General features: G+C 53.0%; 1 protein-coding gene across 1 annotated transcript in view; it reads right to left on the reverse strand.

Annotated features, from left to right (window-relative positions):
• The window catches only part of LOC139256587 (rootletin-like), a 22,174-nt gene extending 7,055 nt beyond the window's left edge, over positions 1–15,119 (reverse strand). Inside the window, exons 1-3 of the mRNA XM_070874259.1 lie at positions 14,889–15,119; positions 8,288–8,481; positions 2,750–2,877 (exon numbers count right to left, since the gene is read on the reverse strand). Of these exons, the coding sequence (XP_070730360.1) occupies positions 2,750–2,877; positions 8,288–8,481; positions 14,889–15,119 (553 nt within the window). The remainder of the gene's footprint in view (positions 1–2,749; positions 2,878–8,287; positions 8,482–14,888) is intronic.
• Between the last annotated feature and the right edge of the window lie 1,791 nt (positions 15,120–16,910).

A 16,910-nucleotide genomic window follows, 5' to 3' on the forward strand; every position in this document is an offset into this window, starting at 1 on the left:
ATATACCCGGGTTAGACCACACTGGGAGCACTGTGCACAGTTCTGGTCTCCATATACCTGGGTTAGACCACACTGGGAGCACTGTGCACAGTTCTGGTCTCCATATACCTGGGTTAGACCACACTGGGAGCACTGTGCACAGTTCTGGTCTCCATATACCTGGGTTAGACCACACTGGGAGCACTGTGCACAGTTCTGGTCTCCATATACCTGGGTTAGACCACACTTGGAGCACTGTGAACAGTTCTGGTCTCCATATACCTGGGTTACACCACACTGGGAGCACTGTGCACAGTTCTGGTCTCCATATTCCTGGGTTAGACCACATTTGGAGCACTGTGCACAGTTCTGGTCTCCATATACCTGGGTTACACCACACTTGGAGCACTGTGCACAGTTCTGGTCTCCATATACCTGGGTTAGACCACACTTGGAGCACCGTGCACAGTTCTGTCTCCATATATCTGGGTTAGACCACACTTGGAGCACTGTACACAGTTCTGGTCTCCATATACGTGGGTTAGACCACACTTGGAGCACTGTACACAGTTCTGGTCTCCATATACCTGGGTTAGACCACACTTGGAGCACTGTGCACAGTTCTGTCTCCATATACCTGGGTTAGACCACACTTGGAGCACCGTGCACAGTTCTAGTCTCCATATACCTGGGTTAGACCACACTTGGAGCACTGTGCACAGTTCTGGTCACCATATACCTGGGTTAGACCACACTTGGAGCACAGTGCAAAGTTCTGGTCTCCATATACCTGGGTGAGACCACTTGGAGCACCGTGCACAGTTCTGGTCTCCATATACCTGGGTTAGAAGACACTTGGAGCACCGTGCACAGTTCTGGTCTCCATATACCTGGGTTAGACCACACTTGGAGCACTGTGCACAGTTCTGGTCTCCATATACCTGGGTTAGACCACACTGGGAGCACTGTGCACAGTTCTGGTCTCCATATACCTGGGTTAGATCACACTGGGAGCACCGTGCACAGTTCTGGTCTCCATATACCTGGGTTAGACCACACTTGGAGCACCGTGCACAGTTCTGGTATCCATATACCTGGGTTAGACCACACTTGGAGCACTGTGCACAGTTCTGGTCTCCGTATACCCGGGTTAGACCACACTTGGAGCACTGTGCACAGTTCTGGTCTCCATATACCTGGGTTAGACCACACTTGGAGCACTGTGCACAGTCCTGGTCTCCATATACCTGGGTTAGACCACACTTGGAGCACCGTGCACAGTTCTGTCTCCATATACCTGGGTTAGACCACACTTGGAGCACTGTGCACAGTTCTGGTCTCCATATACCTGGGTTAGATCACATTTGGAGCACCGTGCACAGTTCTGTCTCCATATACCTGGGTTAGACCACACTTGGAGCACTGTGCACAGTTCTGGTCTCCATATACCTGGGTTAGACCACACTTGGAGCACTGTGCACAGTTCTGGTCTCCATATACCTGGGTTAGACCACACTTGGAGCACTGTGCACAGTTCTGGTCTCCATATACCTGGGTCAGACCACACTTGGAGCACTGTGCACAGTTCTGGTCTCCATATACCCGGGTTAGACCACGCTTGGAGCACTGTGCACAGTTCTGGTCTCCATATACCTGGGTTAGATCACACTTGGAGCACTGTGCGCAGTTCTGTCTCCATATACCTGGGTTAGACCACACTTGGAGCACTGTACACAGTTCTGGTCTCCATATACCTGGGTTAGACCACACTTGGAGCACCGTGCACAGTTCTGTCTCCATATACCTGGGTTAGACCACATTTGGAGCACTGTGCACAGTTCTGTCTCCATATACCTGGGTTAGACCACACCTGGAGCACCGTGCACAGTTCTGGTCTCCATATACCTGAGTTGGACCACACTGGGAGCACCGTGCACAGTTCTGGTCTCCATATACCTGGGTTAGATCACACTTGGAGCACCGTGCACAGTTCTGGTCTCCATATACCCGGGTTAGACCACACTTGGAGCACCGTGCACAGTTCTGGTCTCCATATACCTGGGTTAGACCACACTTGGAGCACCGTGCACAGTTCTGGTCTCCATATACCTGGGTTAGACCACACTTGGAGCACCGTGCACAGTTCTGGTCTCCATATTCCTGGGTTAGACCACACTTGGAGCACTGTGCACAGTTCTGGTCTCCATATACCTGGGTTAGACCACACTTGGAGCACTGTGCACAGTTCTGGTCTCCATATACCTGGGTTAGACCACACTTGGAGCACTGTGCACAGTCCTGGTCTCCATATACCTGGGTTAGATCACAGGTTTGACTGAGAGAAGATGTTTCCACTTGTGGAGAGAGACCCGAACTATGGACCATCAAGGGGTGATGGTTACTAATAAATATATGACAAGACACAAATAAATCCAATTGTGAATTCAGGGGAAACCTCTTCACCCAGAGAGCAGTGAGAATGTGGAACTCGCTGCCACAGGGAGGAGTTGAGGTGAATCTTATCGATGCATTTAAGGGCAGGCTGGATAAACACATGAGGGAGAAAGGAATAGAAGGATGTGTTGATGGGGGAAGATGAAGAGGGGAGGGTCGAGGCTGTTCTGGAGCATAAACACCGGCAAGAACCAGTTGGGTCCGACGATCCTCTTTCTGTGCGATAGACTGGTCCTGACCCGATTGGTGACACAAAACGATGAACTTTGACCCCCCCCCCCCCGCCCGCAGGCCCCAATACCAGTTCCCGGCCTACCTTGAAGTGACTCCTTGGCCTCCTGCAGGGCACGGATCTCGGCCTGGTGACCCTGCACCTGACCGTCCAACCCCATCGCGCGCTGGGCCGCCTCGAACAGCTGGGTCTCCAGGGTTTCCTTGGCCATCCTGCAGGGTGGGGGGGGCAAGTTCAAAGGTCAAAACGATGTGGAAAATTGGCTCACACCTCAGTTGCTACAGAAAGTTAGCACGCGGGTGCAGCAAGTGATCAGGAAGGCCAATGGTATCTTGGCCTTTATTGCAAAGGGGATGGAGTATAGAAGCAGGGAAGTCTTGCTCCAGTTATACAGGGTATTGGTGAGGCCACACCTGGAGTACTGCGTGTACAGTTCTGGTTTCCATATTTACAGAAGGATATACTTGCTTTGGAGGCAGTTCAGAGAAGGTTCACTCGGTTGATTCCAGAGATGAGGGGGTTGACTTATGAGGAAAGGTTGAGGAGGTTGGGCCTCTACTCATTGGAATTCAGAAGAATGAGAGGTGATCTTATCGAAACGTATCAGATTATGAGGGGGCTCGACAAGGTGGATGCAGAGAGGATGTTCCCACTGATGTGGGAGACTAGAACTAGAGGGCATGGTCTTAGAATAAGGGGCCGCCCATTTAAAACTGAGATGAGGAGGAATTTCTTCTCTCAGAGGGTTGTAAATCTGTGGAATTCGCTGCCTCAGAGAGCTGTGGAAGCCGGGACATTGAATATATTTAAGGTGGAGACAGACAGATTTTTGAGCGAGAAGGGAGTGAAGGGTTATGGGGAGCGGGCAGGGAAGTGGAGCTGAGTCCATGATCAGATCAGCTATGATCGTATTAAATGGCGGAGCAGGCTCGAGGGGCCGAATGGCCGACCCCTGCTCCTATTTCTTCTGTTCGTATAACCCAGTCCCTATAATACCCCATCCTACAAGATGTTACAATAACTTTTACATTAGTCAAATCGTAGATATGTCTTGACTCTGAATAATACCTCCAGTACCTATTGTAAGATGGCTTCTGTCGTTATAACATCGGGAAACTGTGAGATGGTTGCTATAGTGAGCTAAAACTTGCAAAACGTTGTTCAGCAAAGGAAAAGATAAAAAGCCTGAATATACAAGGTCACAAAACCTGGACAAATCAGAGCAACATCAGAAATAGGAGCAGGAATCGGCCATTCGGCCCCTCGAGCCCGCTCCACCATTTAATACCATCATGGCTGATCCGATCATGGACACAGCTCCACTTCCCTGCCCGCCCCCTTATCCCCTTATCGGTTAAGGAACTGTCTATCTCTGTCTTAAATATATTCAATGTCCCGGCTTCCACAGCTCTCTGAGGCAGCGAATTCCACAGATTTACAACCCTCTGAGAGAAGAAATTCCTCCTCATCTCAGTTTTAAATGGGCGGCCCCTTATTCTAAGACCATGCCCCCTAGTTCTAGTCTCCCCCATCAGTGGGAACATCCTCTCTGTGTCCACCTTGTCAAGCCCCCTCATAATCTGATACGTTTCGATAAGATCACCTCTCATTCTTCTGAATTCCAATGAGTAGAGGCCCAACCTCCTCAACCTTTCCTCAGAAGTCAACCCCCTCATCCCCGGAATCAACCGAGTGAACCTTCTCTGAACTGCCTCCAAAGCAAGTACATCTTTTCCTAAATATGGAGACCAAAACTGCACGCAGTACTCCAGGTGTGGCCTCACCAATACCCTGTATAGCTGTAGCAAGACTTCCCTGCTTTTATACTCCATCCTCTTTGCAATAAAGGCCAAGATACCATTGGCCTTCCTGATCACTTGCTGTACCTGCATACTAACCTTTTGTGTTTCATGTACAAGTAACCCCCAGGTCCCGCTGTACTGCGGCACTTTGCGACGATTCCCTGACAACTGCTGTGGTTAGGGACTGGGGGGCAGGGGGATGGGGAGGGGGGAGATGGGGAGAGGCTGAGAACGGGCAGGCAAGGTTCTGTAACACAAGCGAGTCGACCTCTGCCAAGGGGCCAATGGTGAAACAGATTACAGCGCTTGGTTTCAGCCGCGCGAATTCAGGCGCTAATTACGAGGGTTGGAAATGATAACTCTTAACTGGCTACGAAGGTGAGATTTACCCGGGACAAGATAGTGTGAGAGAATGCATCTGGGCAGGGCTAACTAGGCAAGGGAATACACATTAAATGGTAGGACACAGAAGTGTAGCGGAACACAGGGACCTTGGAGTGCAGGTCCACAGATCCCTGAAGGTAGCAGGCCAGGTAAATAAGGTGGTTAAAAAGGCGTACGGAATACTTGCCTTTATTGGCCGAGGCATGGAATACAAGAGCAGGGAGGGTTATGCTTGAACTGTATAAAACACTTGTTAGGCCACAGCTGGAGTACTGCGTGCAGGTCTGGTCACCGCGTTACAGGAAATATGTGATCGCACCAGAGAGGGTACAGAGGGGATTTACTAGGATATTGCACTGGAGAGGTACAGAGGAGATTTACCAGGATGTTGCACTGGAGAGGGTACAGAGGAGATTTACCAGGATGTTGCACTGGAGAGGGTACAGAGGAGATTTACCAGGATGTTGCACTAGAGAGGGTACAGAGGAGATTTACCAGGATGTTGCACTGGAGAGGATACAGAGGAGATTTACCAGGATGTTACACTGGAGAGGGTACAGAGGAGATTTACCAGGATGTTACACTGGAGAGGGTACAGAGGAGATTTACCAGGATGCTGCACTAGAGAGGGTGCAGAGGAGATTTACCAGGATGTTGCATTAGAGAGGGTACAGAGGAGATTTACCAGGATGTTGCACTGGAGAGGGTACAGAGGAGATTTACCAGGATGTTGCACTGGAGAGAGTACAGAGGAGATTTATCAGGATGTTGCACAAGAGAGGGTACAGAGGAGATTTACCAGGATGTTGCACTAGAGAGGATACAGAGATTTACCAGGATGTTGCACTGGAGAGGATACAGAGATTTACCAGGATGTTGCACTGGAGAGGGTACAGAGGAGATTTACCAGGATGTTGCACTAGAGAGGGTACAGAGGAGATTTACCAGGATGTTGCACTGGAGAGGGTGCAGAGGAGATTGACCAGGATGTTGCACTAGAGAGGGTACAGAGGAGATTTACCAGGATGTTGCACTGGAGACGGTACAGAGGAGATTTACCAGGATGTTGCACTAGAGAGGGTACAGAGGAGATTTACCAGGATGTTGCACTGGAGAGGGTACAGAGGAGATTTACCAGGATGTTGCACTAGAGAGGGTACAGAGGAGATTTACCAGGATGTTGCACTGGAGAGGGTACAGAGGAGATTTACCAGGATGTTGCACTAGAGAGGGTACAGAGGAGATTTACCAGGATGTTGCACTGGAGAGGGTACAGAGGAGATTTACCAGGATGTTGCACTGGAGAGGGTACAGAGGAGATTTACCAGGATGTTGCACTAGAGAGGGTGCAGAGGAGATTTACCAGGATGTTGCACTGGAGAGGGTACAGAGGAGATTTACCAGGATGTTGCACTGGAGAGGGTACAGAGGAGATTTACCAGGATGTTGCACTGGAGAGGGTACAGAGGAGATTTACCAGGATGTTGCCTGGACTGGAGAATTTTAGCGATGAGGAAAGATTGGATAGGCTGGGGTTGTTTGCTTTGGAACAGAGGAGGCTGAGGGGAGACCTGATTGAGGTGTATAAAATGATGAGGGGCCTGGATAGAGTGGATAGGACAGACCTGTTTCCCTGGGCAGAGGGGTCAACAACCAGGGGGTTTGGATTGAAAGTAATTGGGGGGAGGTTTAGAGGGGATTTGAGGGGAGAGGGTGGTGGGGGTCTGGGGTGGAACTCACGGCCTGAAAGGGCGGTAGAGGCAGAAACCCTCCCCACATTGGGCAGTGCACCTTGAAGAGCCGTAACCTACAGGGCTACGGACCCAGAGTGGGAAAGTGGGATTAGGCCGGGGTGGCTCTTGGTGGGCCGGCGCGAGGCGGACACGATGGGCCGAATGGCCTCTCTCCGTGCTGTAAATTTCTGTGAGAGACAGAGAGAGAAGGAGGGAGAGAGAGAAGGAGAGAGAGAGAGAGAAGGAGCGAGAGAGAGAGAGAGAGAGGAGGAGAGAGAGGAGGAGGGAGAGAGGGAGAGAGAGAAGGAGGGAGAGGGAGAGGGAGAGAGAGAAGGAGGAGAGAGAGGAGAGAGAGAAGGAGAGAGAGAGAGAGAAGGAGCGAGAGAGAGAGAGAGAGAGGAGGGAGAGAGAGGAGGAGTGAGAGAGGGAGAGAGAGAAGGAGGGAGAGGGAGAGGGAGAGAGAGAAGGAGGGAGAGAGAGAAGGAGAAAGAGAGAGAAGGAGGGAGAGAGAAGGAGAGAGAGAGAGAAGGGGGGAGAGAGAAGGAGGGAGAGAGAGAGAAGGAGCGAGAGAGAGACAGAGAGAGGAGGGAGAGAGAGGAGGAGGGAGAGAGGGAGAGAGAGAAGGAGGGAGAGGGAGAGGGAGAGAGAGAAGGAGGGAGAGAGAGAAGGAGAAAGAGAGAGAAGGAGGGAGAGAGAGAAGGAGAGAGAGAGAGAAGGGGGGAGAGAGAAGGAGGGAGAGAGAGGAGGAGGGAGAGGAAGAGGGAGAGAGAGAAGGAGGGAGAGAGAGAAGGAGAGAGAGAGAGAGGAGAGAGAGAGAGAGAGAAGGAGCAGGAGAGAGAGAGAGAGAGAGGAGGGAGAGAGAGGAGGAGGGAGAGAGGGAGAGAGGGAGAGAGAGAAGGAGGGAGAGGGAGAGGGAGAGAGAGAAAGAGGGAGAGAAGGAGAGAGAGAGAGAGAAGGAGGGGGAGAGAGAAGGAGGGAGAGAGAGAGGAGAGAGAGAGAAGGGGGGAGAGAGAAAGAGGGAGAGAGGGAGAGAGAGAAGGAGGGAGAGGGAGAGGGAGATAGAGAAGGAGGGAGAGGGAGAGGGAGAGAGAGAAGGAGGGAGAGAGAGAAGGAGAGAGAGAGCGAGAGAAGGAGGGGAGAGAGAAGGAGGGAGAGAGAGAAGGGGGGAGAGAGAAGGAGGGAGAGAGGGAGAGAGAGAAGGAGGGAGAGGGAGAGAGAGAAGGAGGGAGAGAGAGAAGGAGGGAGAGAGAGAAGGAGGGAGAGGGAGAGAATGAAGGAGGGAGAGAGAAGGAGGGAGAGGGAGAGGGAGAGAGAGAAGGAGGGAGAGAGAAGGAGGGAGAGGGAGAGGGAGAGAGAGAAGGAGGGAGAGAGAAGGAGGGAGAGAGAAGGAGGGAGAGGGAGCAGAGAAGGAGGGAGAGAGAAGGTGGGAGAGAGGGAGAGAAAGAAGGAGGGAGAGGGAGAGGGAGAGAGAGAAGGAGGGAGAGAGAAGGAGGGAGAGTGAAGGAGGGAAAGGGAGAGGAAGAGAGAGAAGGAGGGAGAGAGAAGGAGGGAGAGAGAAGGAGGGAGAGAGAAGGAGGGAAAGGGAGAGGAAGAGAGAGAAGGAGGGAGAGAGAAGGAGGGAGAGAGAAGGCGGGAGAGGGAGAGGGAGAGAAGGCGGGAGAGGGAGAGGGAGAGAGAAGGAGGGAGAGAAAAGCGAGGCCTACCTCAGGCCAGCCAGCTCCTCCCCCAACACCCGGTTCTCCCTCTGGGCCGTGGTGAGCTGCACATCCACTGAGGCCTTGTCGCGAGCCAGGGCCTCGTGATCGCGGTTACTGCGGATTAGCGTCTCTGTCAGAGCCTGCAGCCTGTGCTGGGTCCGCTGGGCGTCCTCACTCAGCCCAGTACGCTGTCTGACAACCTGTCCGGGTCAGGGGGAGGCAAAACCGGAAATAAAAAACAGCCATTTCAGCTCAATTACAACACAGCACCGCACAGCACTGCCCCCAGTCACCAAGATCCACGGCCCGGCCCTGGACACCGGGGACCATTTCCCACAACGCGGGAGGCTCCTATCAACAAGAACAAACATCAACGACGAGATCCAACACCGCCTCCAGTGCGCCAGTGCAGCCTTCGGCCGCCTGAGGAACAGAGTGTTTGAAGACCAGGCCCTCAAATCTACCACCGAGCTCATGGTCTACAGGGCTGTAGTGATACCCGCCCTCCTGTATGGCTCAGAGACATGGACCATGTACAGTAGGTATCTCACCCCCAGCTCATGGTCTACAGGGCTGTAGTGATACCCACCCTCCTGTATGGCTCAGAGACATGGACCATGTACAGTAGGTATCTCACCCCCAGCTCATGGTCTACAGGGCTGTAGTGATACCCGCCCTCCTGTATGGCTCAGAGACATGGACCATGTACAGTAGGTATCTCACCCCCAGCTCATGGTCTACAGGGCTGTAGTGATACCCGCCCTCCTGTATGGCTCAGAGACATGGACCATGTAGAGTAGACACCTCAAGTCGCTGGAGAAATACCACCAACGCTGTCTCCGCAAGACCCTGCAAATCCCCCGGGAGGACAGACGCACCAACGTTAGCGTCCTCGACCAGGCCCAACATCCCCAGCATCGAAGCACTGACCACACTCGACCAGCTCCGCTGGGCAGGGCCACATTGTCCGCACGCACCGGACACCAGACTCCCAAAGCAAGCGCTCCACTCGGAACTCCTTCACGGCAAGTGAGCCCCAGGTGGGCAGAGGAAACGTTACAAGGGACACCCTCCCTGATAAAGTGCAACATCCCCACCGACACCTGGGAGTCCCTGGGCCCAAAGACCAGTCCGCCCTAAGAGGAGGAAGTGCATCCGGGAGGGCGCTGAGCACCTCGAGTCTCGTCGCCGAGAGCGTGCAGAGACCAAGCGCAGGCAGCGGAAGGAGCGTGCGGCAAACCAGTCCCACCCTCCCCTTCCCTCAACCACTGTCTGTCCCACCTGTGACAGGGACTGTGGCTCCCTTATTGGACGGTTCAGTCACCTGAGGACTCACTGTTAGAGTGGAGGCAAGTCTTCCTCGACTCCGAGGGACTGCCTACGATGATGATGACGATGAGAAACACAGAAAATCGGTGCAGGAGTCGGCCATTCGGCCCTTCGAGCCTGCCCCACCATTCAATCTGATCATGGCTGATCAGGGACTGCGGCAGTCGGGAACACACGCAAAGCATCGTGATTTTCTCGAGCCCATGCTGAGGTTTTCCCTTCGCACACCAAAGACATGCATGTGGCCGACATGTTGGTGAAGGTGATCTCGCTGATCAAGGAGCGTGAGGCACAGAATTCCATCGCTGCAAGGAGATGTGGGAATACTCCAACACCCTGTGCAAGGACCTGCACCTCTTCCCCGAGCCCCGCGGGAACAAGTCGGAGGAGGAGACTGGGACACAGAGCCCCCGCACCCTGCGTGATCCCGCTCTCCCTGCCCTTTCCCGGATGCCTCGTATATCGCCTGTCGTTGTCGCGTGTCGATCTCATCGGGCTGTGTTCACTCGTGCTCTCCGTCTCTCTCTCTGACTCTATCTGTCTCTCTTTCCATCTCTCTCTGTGTCTCTTTCTGTCTCTCTTTCTCTCTGACTCTATCTGACTCTATCTGACTCTATCTGTCTCTCTCTCCATCTCTCTCTGTGTCTCTTTCTGTCTCTCTCTCTCTCTGTCTCTCTCTCTCTGTCACTTGCTCGCTCTCTCTCTGTCTCTCTCTGTCTCTCTCTCTCTCTCTCTCTCTCTGTCTGTCTCTCTCTCTGTCTCACTCTCTCTCTCTCTCTCTGTCTCTCTCTCTCTCTCTCTCTCTGTCTCTCTCTCTCTCTCTCTGTCCCTCTCTCTCTGTCTCTGTCTCTCTCTCTCTGTCACTTGCTCGCTCTCTCTCTGTCTCTCTCTCTCTCTCTCCTCTCTCTCTCTCTCTGTCTCTCTCTGTCTGTCTCTCTCTCTCTCTCTCTGTCTCTCTCTCTCTCTCTGTCTCTCTCTCTCTCTCTCTCTCTCTGTCTCTCTGTCTCTCTCTCTCTCTGTCACTCTCTCTCTCTGTCACTCTCTCTCTCTCTCTCTCTCTCCCTGCCCCTCTCTCCCTACCCCTCTCTCCCTGCCCCTCTCTCCCTGCTCCTCTCTCTCGGACGATTGTTATTAATTACTCCCAGTGCTGGGGCTGCTGTATTATCCCCGTGTGGGGCCTGGAACTCTGTCTTGACCTGCCATGGGTCCTGGTGCTATTTCCATGTTGTAACCTGAACTCCGTCTCACTTCCTGCAAACCCTGTCTGACATAAACTCTCCCGGTGACAGTCAGTCCTCCCACAGCCGCGGAGGGCCAAGTGGGACCCAATTAACCATCTCCGTACACTGCCTGCCGTGTGCCGACACTGTCAGACCCTTCCCACCAGTCCCATCTCTTCTTCCCTCCTTGCACAATGTCCCCAAGATCCCCTCTCCCGATCATCACATTCCAGCGGAGCCGTTACTGACATGGGGAGGGAGGGGGAGCTGGTGAAATGGTTGTGGTGCATGTCACTCTGGGAGGGTATCTGTCCCGGTGTGGAGACCCTGCTGTCTCTCCGGAGAACCCTCCCAGAGTGACATGTACCACAACGGTTTCGCAAGCTCCTCCTGTTCCCTGCCCGTATGAACAATGCCAGTACTGCTTCACTGACACACCAACACAGGCTTGGAGCAAACGTTGGTCCTCCAGTGTGGCGATGGTCTTCAGAGACATCTCCAAACATTGGTCCTCCAGTGTGGAGATGGTCTTCAGAGACATCTCCAAACATTGGTCCTCCAGTGTGGAGATGGTCTTCAGAGACATCTCCAAACGTTGGTCCTCCAGTGTGGAGATGGTCTTCAGAGACATCTCCAAACATTGGTCCTCCAGTGTGGAGATGGTCTTCAGAGACATCTCCAAACGTTGGTCCTCCAGTGTGGTGATAGTCTTCAGAGACATCTCCAAACGTTGATCCTCCAGTGTGGAGATGGTCTTCAGAGACATCTCCAAACATTGGTCCTCCAGTGTGGCGATAGTCTTCAGAGACATCTCCAAACGTTGGTCCTCCAGTGTGGTGATAGTCTTCAGAGACATCTCCAAACGTTGATCCTCCAGTGTGGAGATGGTCTTCAGAGACATCTCCAAACGTTGGTCCTCCAGTGTGGAGATAGTCTTCAGAGACATCTCCAAACATTGGTCCTCCAGTGTGGTGATGGTCTTCAGAGATATCTCCAAACATTGGTCCTCCAGTGTGGTGATGGTCTTCAGAGACATCTCCAAACGTTGGTCCTCCAGTGTGGAGATGGTCTTCAGAGACATCTCCAAAGGTTGGTCCTCCAGTGTGGAGATGGTCTTCAGAGACATCTCCAAACGTTGGTCCTCCAGTGTGGAGATGGTCTTCAGAGACATCTCCAAACGTTGGTCCTCCAGTGTGGCGATGGTCTTCCCGGAACATGGTAGGCCGCCCCGACCAGTGTGAGATCACCACCGCAGGTCGGGGCTATGATAGAGTTGGAGCGCCGGGCCCTGGAACACCGTGGGCGGAGGTGCGGCGAATGAGGGTACGGAGCCCAGAAGAGCCGAGGGCCCGGGGTCAGCACGGACCCAGCCCACACTGCGATATGTTGTGCGCACTGGGTCCGTGCAGCAGAGCTGGTCTCCAGTCGTCCTGGTTAACCCAGCCACTGGACCAAGACCTAGCTCTGTTGAGCCCGTGTGGTGACTGGTGTGCAACGGTCACCCCACGTTAAAACAATCCACGCACAGGCATCTTCCACCCCCTCGATTGGAGTTCAGGACTGGAACATTGGGTCCTTCATTGAAACATCTGTCAACTTGTGGAAGCAAGTCCTCCCCGTTTGAGAGACTGCAGATGAATGATCATTGCTGGTTCTCTATCCCAACACCATATTCCCACTTTCTCCCCATACCCCTTGAGGCCTTTTGTGTCTAGAAATCTATCTATCTCCCTCTTAAATATATTCAGTGACTTGGCCCCCACAGCCTTCTGTGGTAGAGAATTCCACAGGTTCACCACCCTCTGAGTGAAGACATTTCTCCTCATCTCGCTCCTAAATTTCCTCCCCCGTATCCTGAGACTGTGTGAGCCCTTGTTCTAGACTTCCCAGCCCCGGGGAAACACCCTCCCCACATCCAGTCTGTCCAACCCCGTCAGAATTTTATACCTTTCAATGAGATCCCCTCTCATTCTTCTAAACTCCAGTGAATACAGGGCCCAGTCGACCCAATCTCTCCTCATATATTTCGGTCGGACGGAAAGGGAAGGTCGCTTATTACTTGGAGGGCGCGAGTTTGGGAGGAACAAAAAGACCTCGGGGTACAAGTACACAAATTAAAAAATGTGAGGTTATCCACTTTGGCAGGAAAAGTAAAAAAGCTAATTATTATTTCAATGGAGAAAGATCGCAAAGTGCTGCAGTACAGCGGGACCTGGGGGTCCTGGTGCATGAAACACAAAAGGTTAGTATACAGGTACAGCAAGTGATCAGGAAGGCCAATGGTATCTTGGCCTTTATTGCAAAGGGGATGGAGTATAAAAGCAGGGAAGTCTTGCTCCAGTTATACAGGGTATTGGTGAGACCTCACCTGGAGTAATGCGTGCAGTTTTGGTTTCCGTATTTATGAAAGGATATACTTGCTTTGGAGGCAGTTCAGAGAAGGTTCACTCGGTTGATTCTGGGGATGAGGGGGTTGACTTATGAGGAAAGGTTGAGGAGGTTGGGCCTCTACTCATTGGAATTCAGAAGAATGAGAGGTGATCTTATGGAAACGTATAAGATTATGAGGGGGCTTGACAAGGTGGATGCAGAGAGGATGTTCCCACTGATGGGGGAGACTAGAACTAGGGGGCATGGTCTTAGAATAAGGGACCGCCCATTTAAAACTGAGATGAGGAGGAATTTCTTCTCTCAGAGGGTTGTAAATCTGTGGAATTCGCTGCCTCAGAGAGCTGTGGAAGCCGGGACATTGAATATATTTAAGACAGTGATAGACAGTTCCTTAACCGATAAGGGGATAAGGGGGCGGGCAGGGAAGTGGAGCTGTGTCCATGATCGGATCAGCCATGATGGTATTAAGTTGGGTGGCAGTGTGAGCTGCGAGGAGGATGCTATGAGGCTGCAGAGCGACTTGGATAGGTTAGGTGAGTGGGCAAATGCATGGCAGATGAAGTATAATGTGGATAAATGTGAGGTTATCCACTTTGGTGGTAAAAACAGAGAGACAGACTATTATCTGAATGGTGACAGATTAGGAAAAGGGGAGGTGCAAAGAGACCTGGGTGTCATGGTACATCAGTCATTGAAGGTTGGCATGCAGGTACAGCAGGCGGTTAAGAAAGCAAATGGCATGTTGGCCTTCATAGCGAGGGGATTTGAGTACAGGGGCAGGGAGGTGTTGCTACAGTTGTACAGGGCATTGGTGAGGCCACATCTGGAGTATTGTGTACAGTTTTGGTCTCCGAACCTGAGGAAGGACATTCTTGCTATTGAGGGAGTGCAGCGAAGGTTCACCAGACTGATTCCCGGGATGGCGGGACTGACCTATCAAGAAAGACTGGATCAACTGGGCTTGTATTCACTGGAGTTCAGAAGAATGAGAGGGGACCTCATAGAAACATTTAAAATTCTGACGGGTTAGATGCAGGAAGAATGTTCCCAATGTTGGGGAAGTCCAGAACCAGAGGTCACAGTCTAAGGATAAGGGGTAAGCCATTTAGGACCGAGATGCGGAGGAACTTCTTCACCCAGAGAGTGGTGAACCTGTGGAATTCTCTACCACAGAAAGTTGTTGAGGCCAATTCACTAAATATATTCAAAAAGGAGTTAGATGAAGTCCTTACTACGAGGGGGATCAGGGGTATGGTGAGAAAGCAGGAAAGGGGTACTGAGGTGAATGATCAGCCATGAACTCATTGAATGGCGGAGCAGACTCGAGGGGCTGTATGGCCGACTCCTGCACCTATTTTCTATGTTTCTATGTTTCTACGTTTCTATGTAAATGGCGGAGCAGGCTCGAGGGGCCGAATGGCCGACTCCTGCTCCTATTTCTGATGTTCTTATGGTGATAGTATTTCTTGGGTCAATTTCTCTCGACAGCCTGGTCCTGTAGTTGTGAACCGGTTTATTGCTGCGTAATAAAACGGACTCTGGGTTAAGCCTAAAATGTTGCGCCTTGTGTTGTCCTGACCCACTATAAGTTGTGAGGGCTAAGGACCACAGTCGGGTGAACAACAAACACATTACACCTCCCCACCCTGCCCCCGGTCATCACTCACCTGCGTCAGACGTTCCCGCAAGTCCGTAGCGGCCTCCCGCGCCTCGTCCAGCTCCTTCCGCAGCCCCTCGGCCCCGACCTGCGACCTCTGCAGCGATTGGGCCGCCCGCTGACCTTCGGCCTCCAGCTCCGCCCGCTCCGACTCCCTCCGGAGCAGGGCCTCCTGCCCCGCGGACACCTCCCGCTCGAGCTCGGCCTCCCGCGTCCGCTGGGACTCGCGCTCCTCCTCCATCTGAACACCGGGCGGGGGAGGGAACGGGGAACGAGGTTAGCACAGTGACCTCTCAACTCCGTCCAGAACAACATCAGAAACAGGAGCAGGAGTCGGCCATTCGGCCCCTCGAGCCTGCGCCGCCATTTAATACCATCATGGCTGATCCGATCATGGACTCAGCTCCACTTCCCTGCCCGCCCCCTTATCCCCTTATCGGTTAAGGATCTGTCTATCTCTGTCTTAAATATATTCAATGTCCCGGCTTCCACAGCTCTCTGAGGCAGCGAGTTCCACAGATTTACAACCCTCTGAGAGAAGAAATTCCTCCTCATCTCAGTTTTAAATGAGCGGCCCCTTATTCTAAGACCATGCCCCCTAGTTCTAGTCTCCCCCATCAGTGGGAACATCCTCTCTGCATCCACCTTGTCAAGCCCCCTCATAATCTGATACGTTTCGATAAGATCACCTCTCATTCTTCTGAATTCCAATGAGTAGAGGCCCAACCTCCTCAACCTTTCCTCATAAGTCAACCCCCTCATCCCCGGAATCAACCGAGTGAACCTTCTCTGAACTGCCTCCAAAGCAAAGTATATCCTTTCGTAAATACGGAGAGCAAAACTGCACGCAGTACTCCAGGTGTGGCCTCACCAATACCCTGTATAACTGGAGCAAGACTTCCCTGCATCGCGTGACATCGCCCGTCTCCATCCTCCTGCCTCAGCTCATCCGCTGCTGAAACCCTCATCCGTGCCCCCGTTACCTCCAGACTTGACTATTCCAACGCACTCCTGGCTGGCCTCCCACACCCCTCCCTATCTCTGTAACCTCCTCCAGCCCCTGCACCCCTCCCTATCTCTGTAACCTCCTCCAGCCCCTACACCCCTCCCTATCTCTGTAACCTCCTCCAGCCCCTACACCCCTCCCTATCTCTGTAACCTCCTCCAGCCCCTACACCCCTCCCTATCTCTGTAACCTCCTTCAGCCCCTACACGCCTCCCTATCTCTGTAACCTCCTCCAGTCCCTACACCCCTCCCTATCTCTGTAACCTCCTTCAGCCCCTACACGCCTCCCTATCTCTGTAACCTCCTCCAGTCCCTCCACCCCTCCCTATCTCTGTAACCTCCTGCAGCCCCTACACCCCTCCCTATCTCTGTAACCTCCTCCAGCCCCTACACCCCTCCCTATCTCTGTAACCTCCTCCAGCCCCTACACCCCTCCCTATCTCTGTAACCTCCTCCAGCCCCTACATCCCTCCCTATCTCTATAACCCCTCCAGCCCCGACACCCCTCCCTATCTCTGTAACCTCCTCCAGCCCCGACACCCCTCCCTATCTCTGTAACCTCCAGCCCTGACACCCCTCCCTATCTCTGTAACCTCCTCCAGCCTCACAACTCCCCGAGATGTCTGCGCTCCTCTAACTCTGCCCTCCTGACCATCCCTGATTATAATCGCTCCACCATCGGTGGCCGTGCCTTCTGTTGCCTGGGCCCCAAGCTCTGGAACTCCCTCCCTGAACCTCTCCGCCTCTCGACCTCGCTTTGTCAGCCATGGCTCAGTGGGTACCACTCTCGCCTCTGAGTCAGAATGATGTGGGTTTGAGTCCCACTCCAGGGACTTGATCAGAAAACATGTAGGCTGACACTCCAGGGCAGTACTGAGGGAGTGCCGCACTGTCGGAGGGGCAGTACTGAGGGAGTGCCGCACTGTAGGAGGGGCAGTACTGAGGGAGCGCCGCACTGTCGGAGGGGCAGTACTGAGGGAGCGCCGCATTGTCGGAGGGGCAGTACTGAGGGAGTGCTGCACCTGT

This window comes from Pristiophorus japonicus, unplaced genomic scaffold, assembly GCF_044704955.1.
Source record: "Pristiophorus japonicus isolate sPriJap1 unplaced genomic scaffold, sPriJap1.hap1 HAP1_SCAFFOLD_740, whole genome shotgun sequence".
Taxonomy (NCBI): domain Eukaryota; kingdom Metazoa; phylum Chordata; class Chondrichthyes; family Pristiophoridae; genus Pristiophorus; species Pristiophorus japonicus.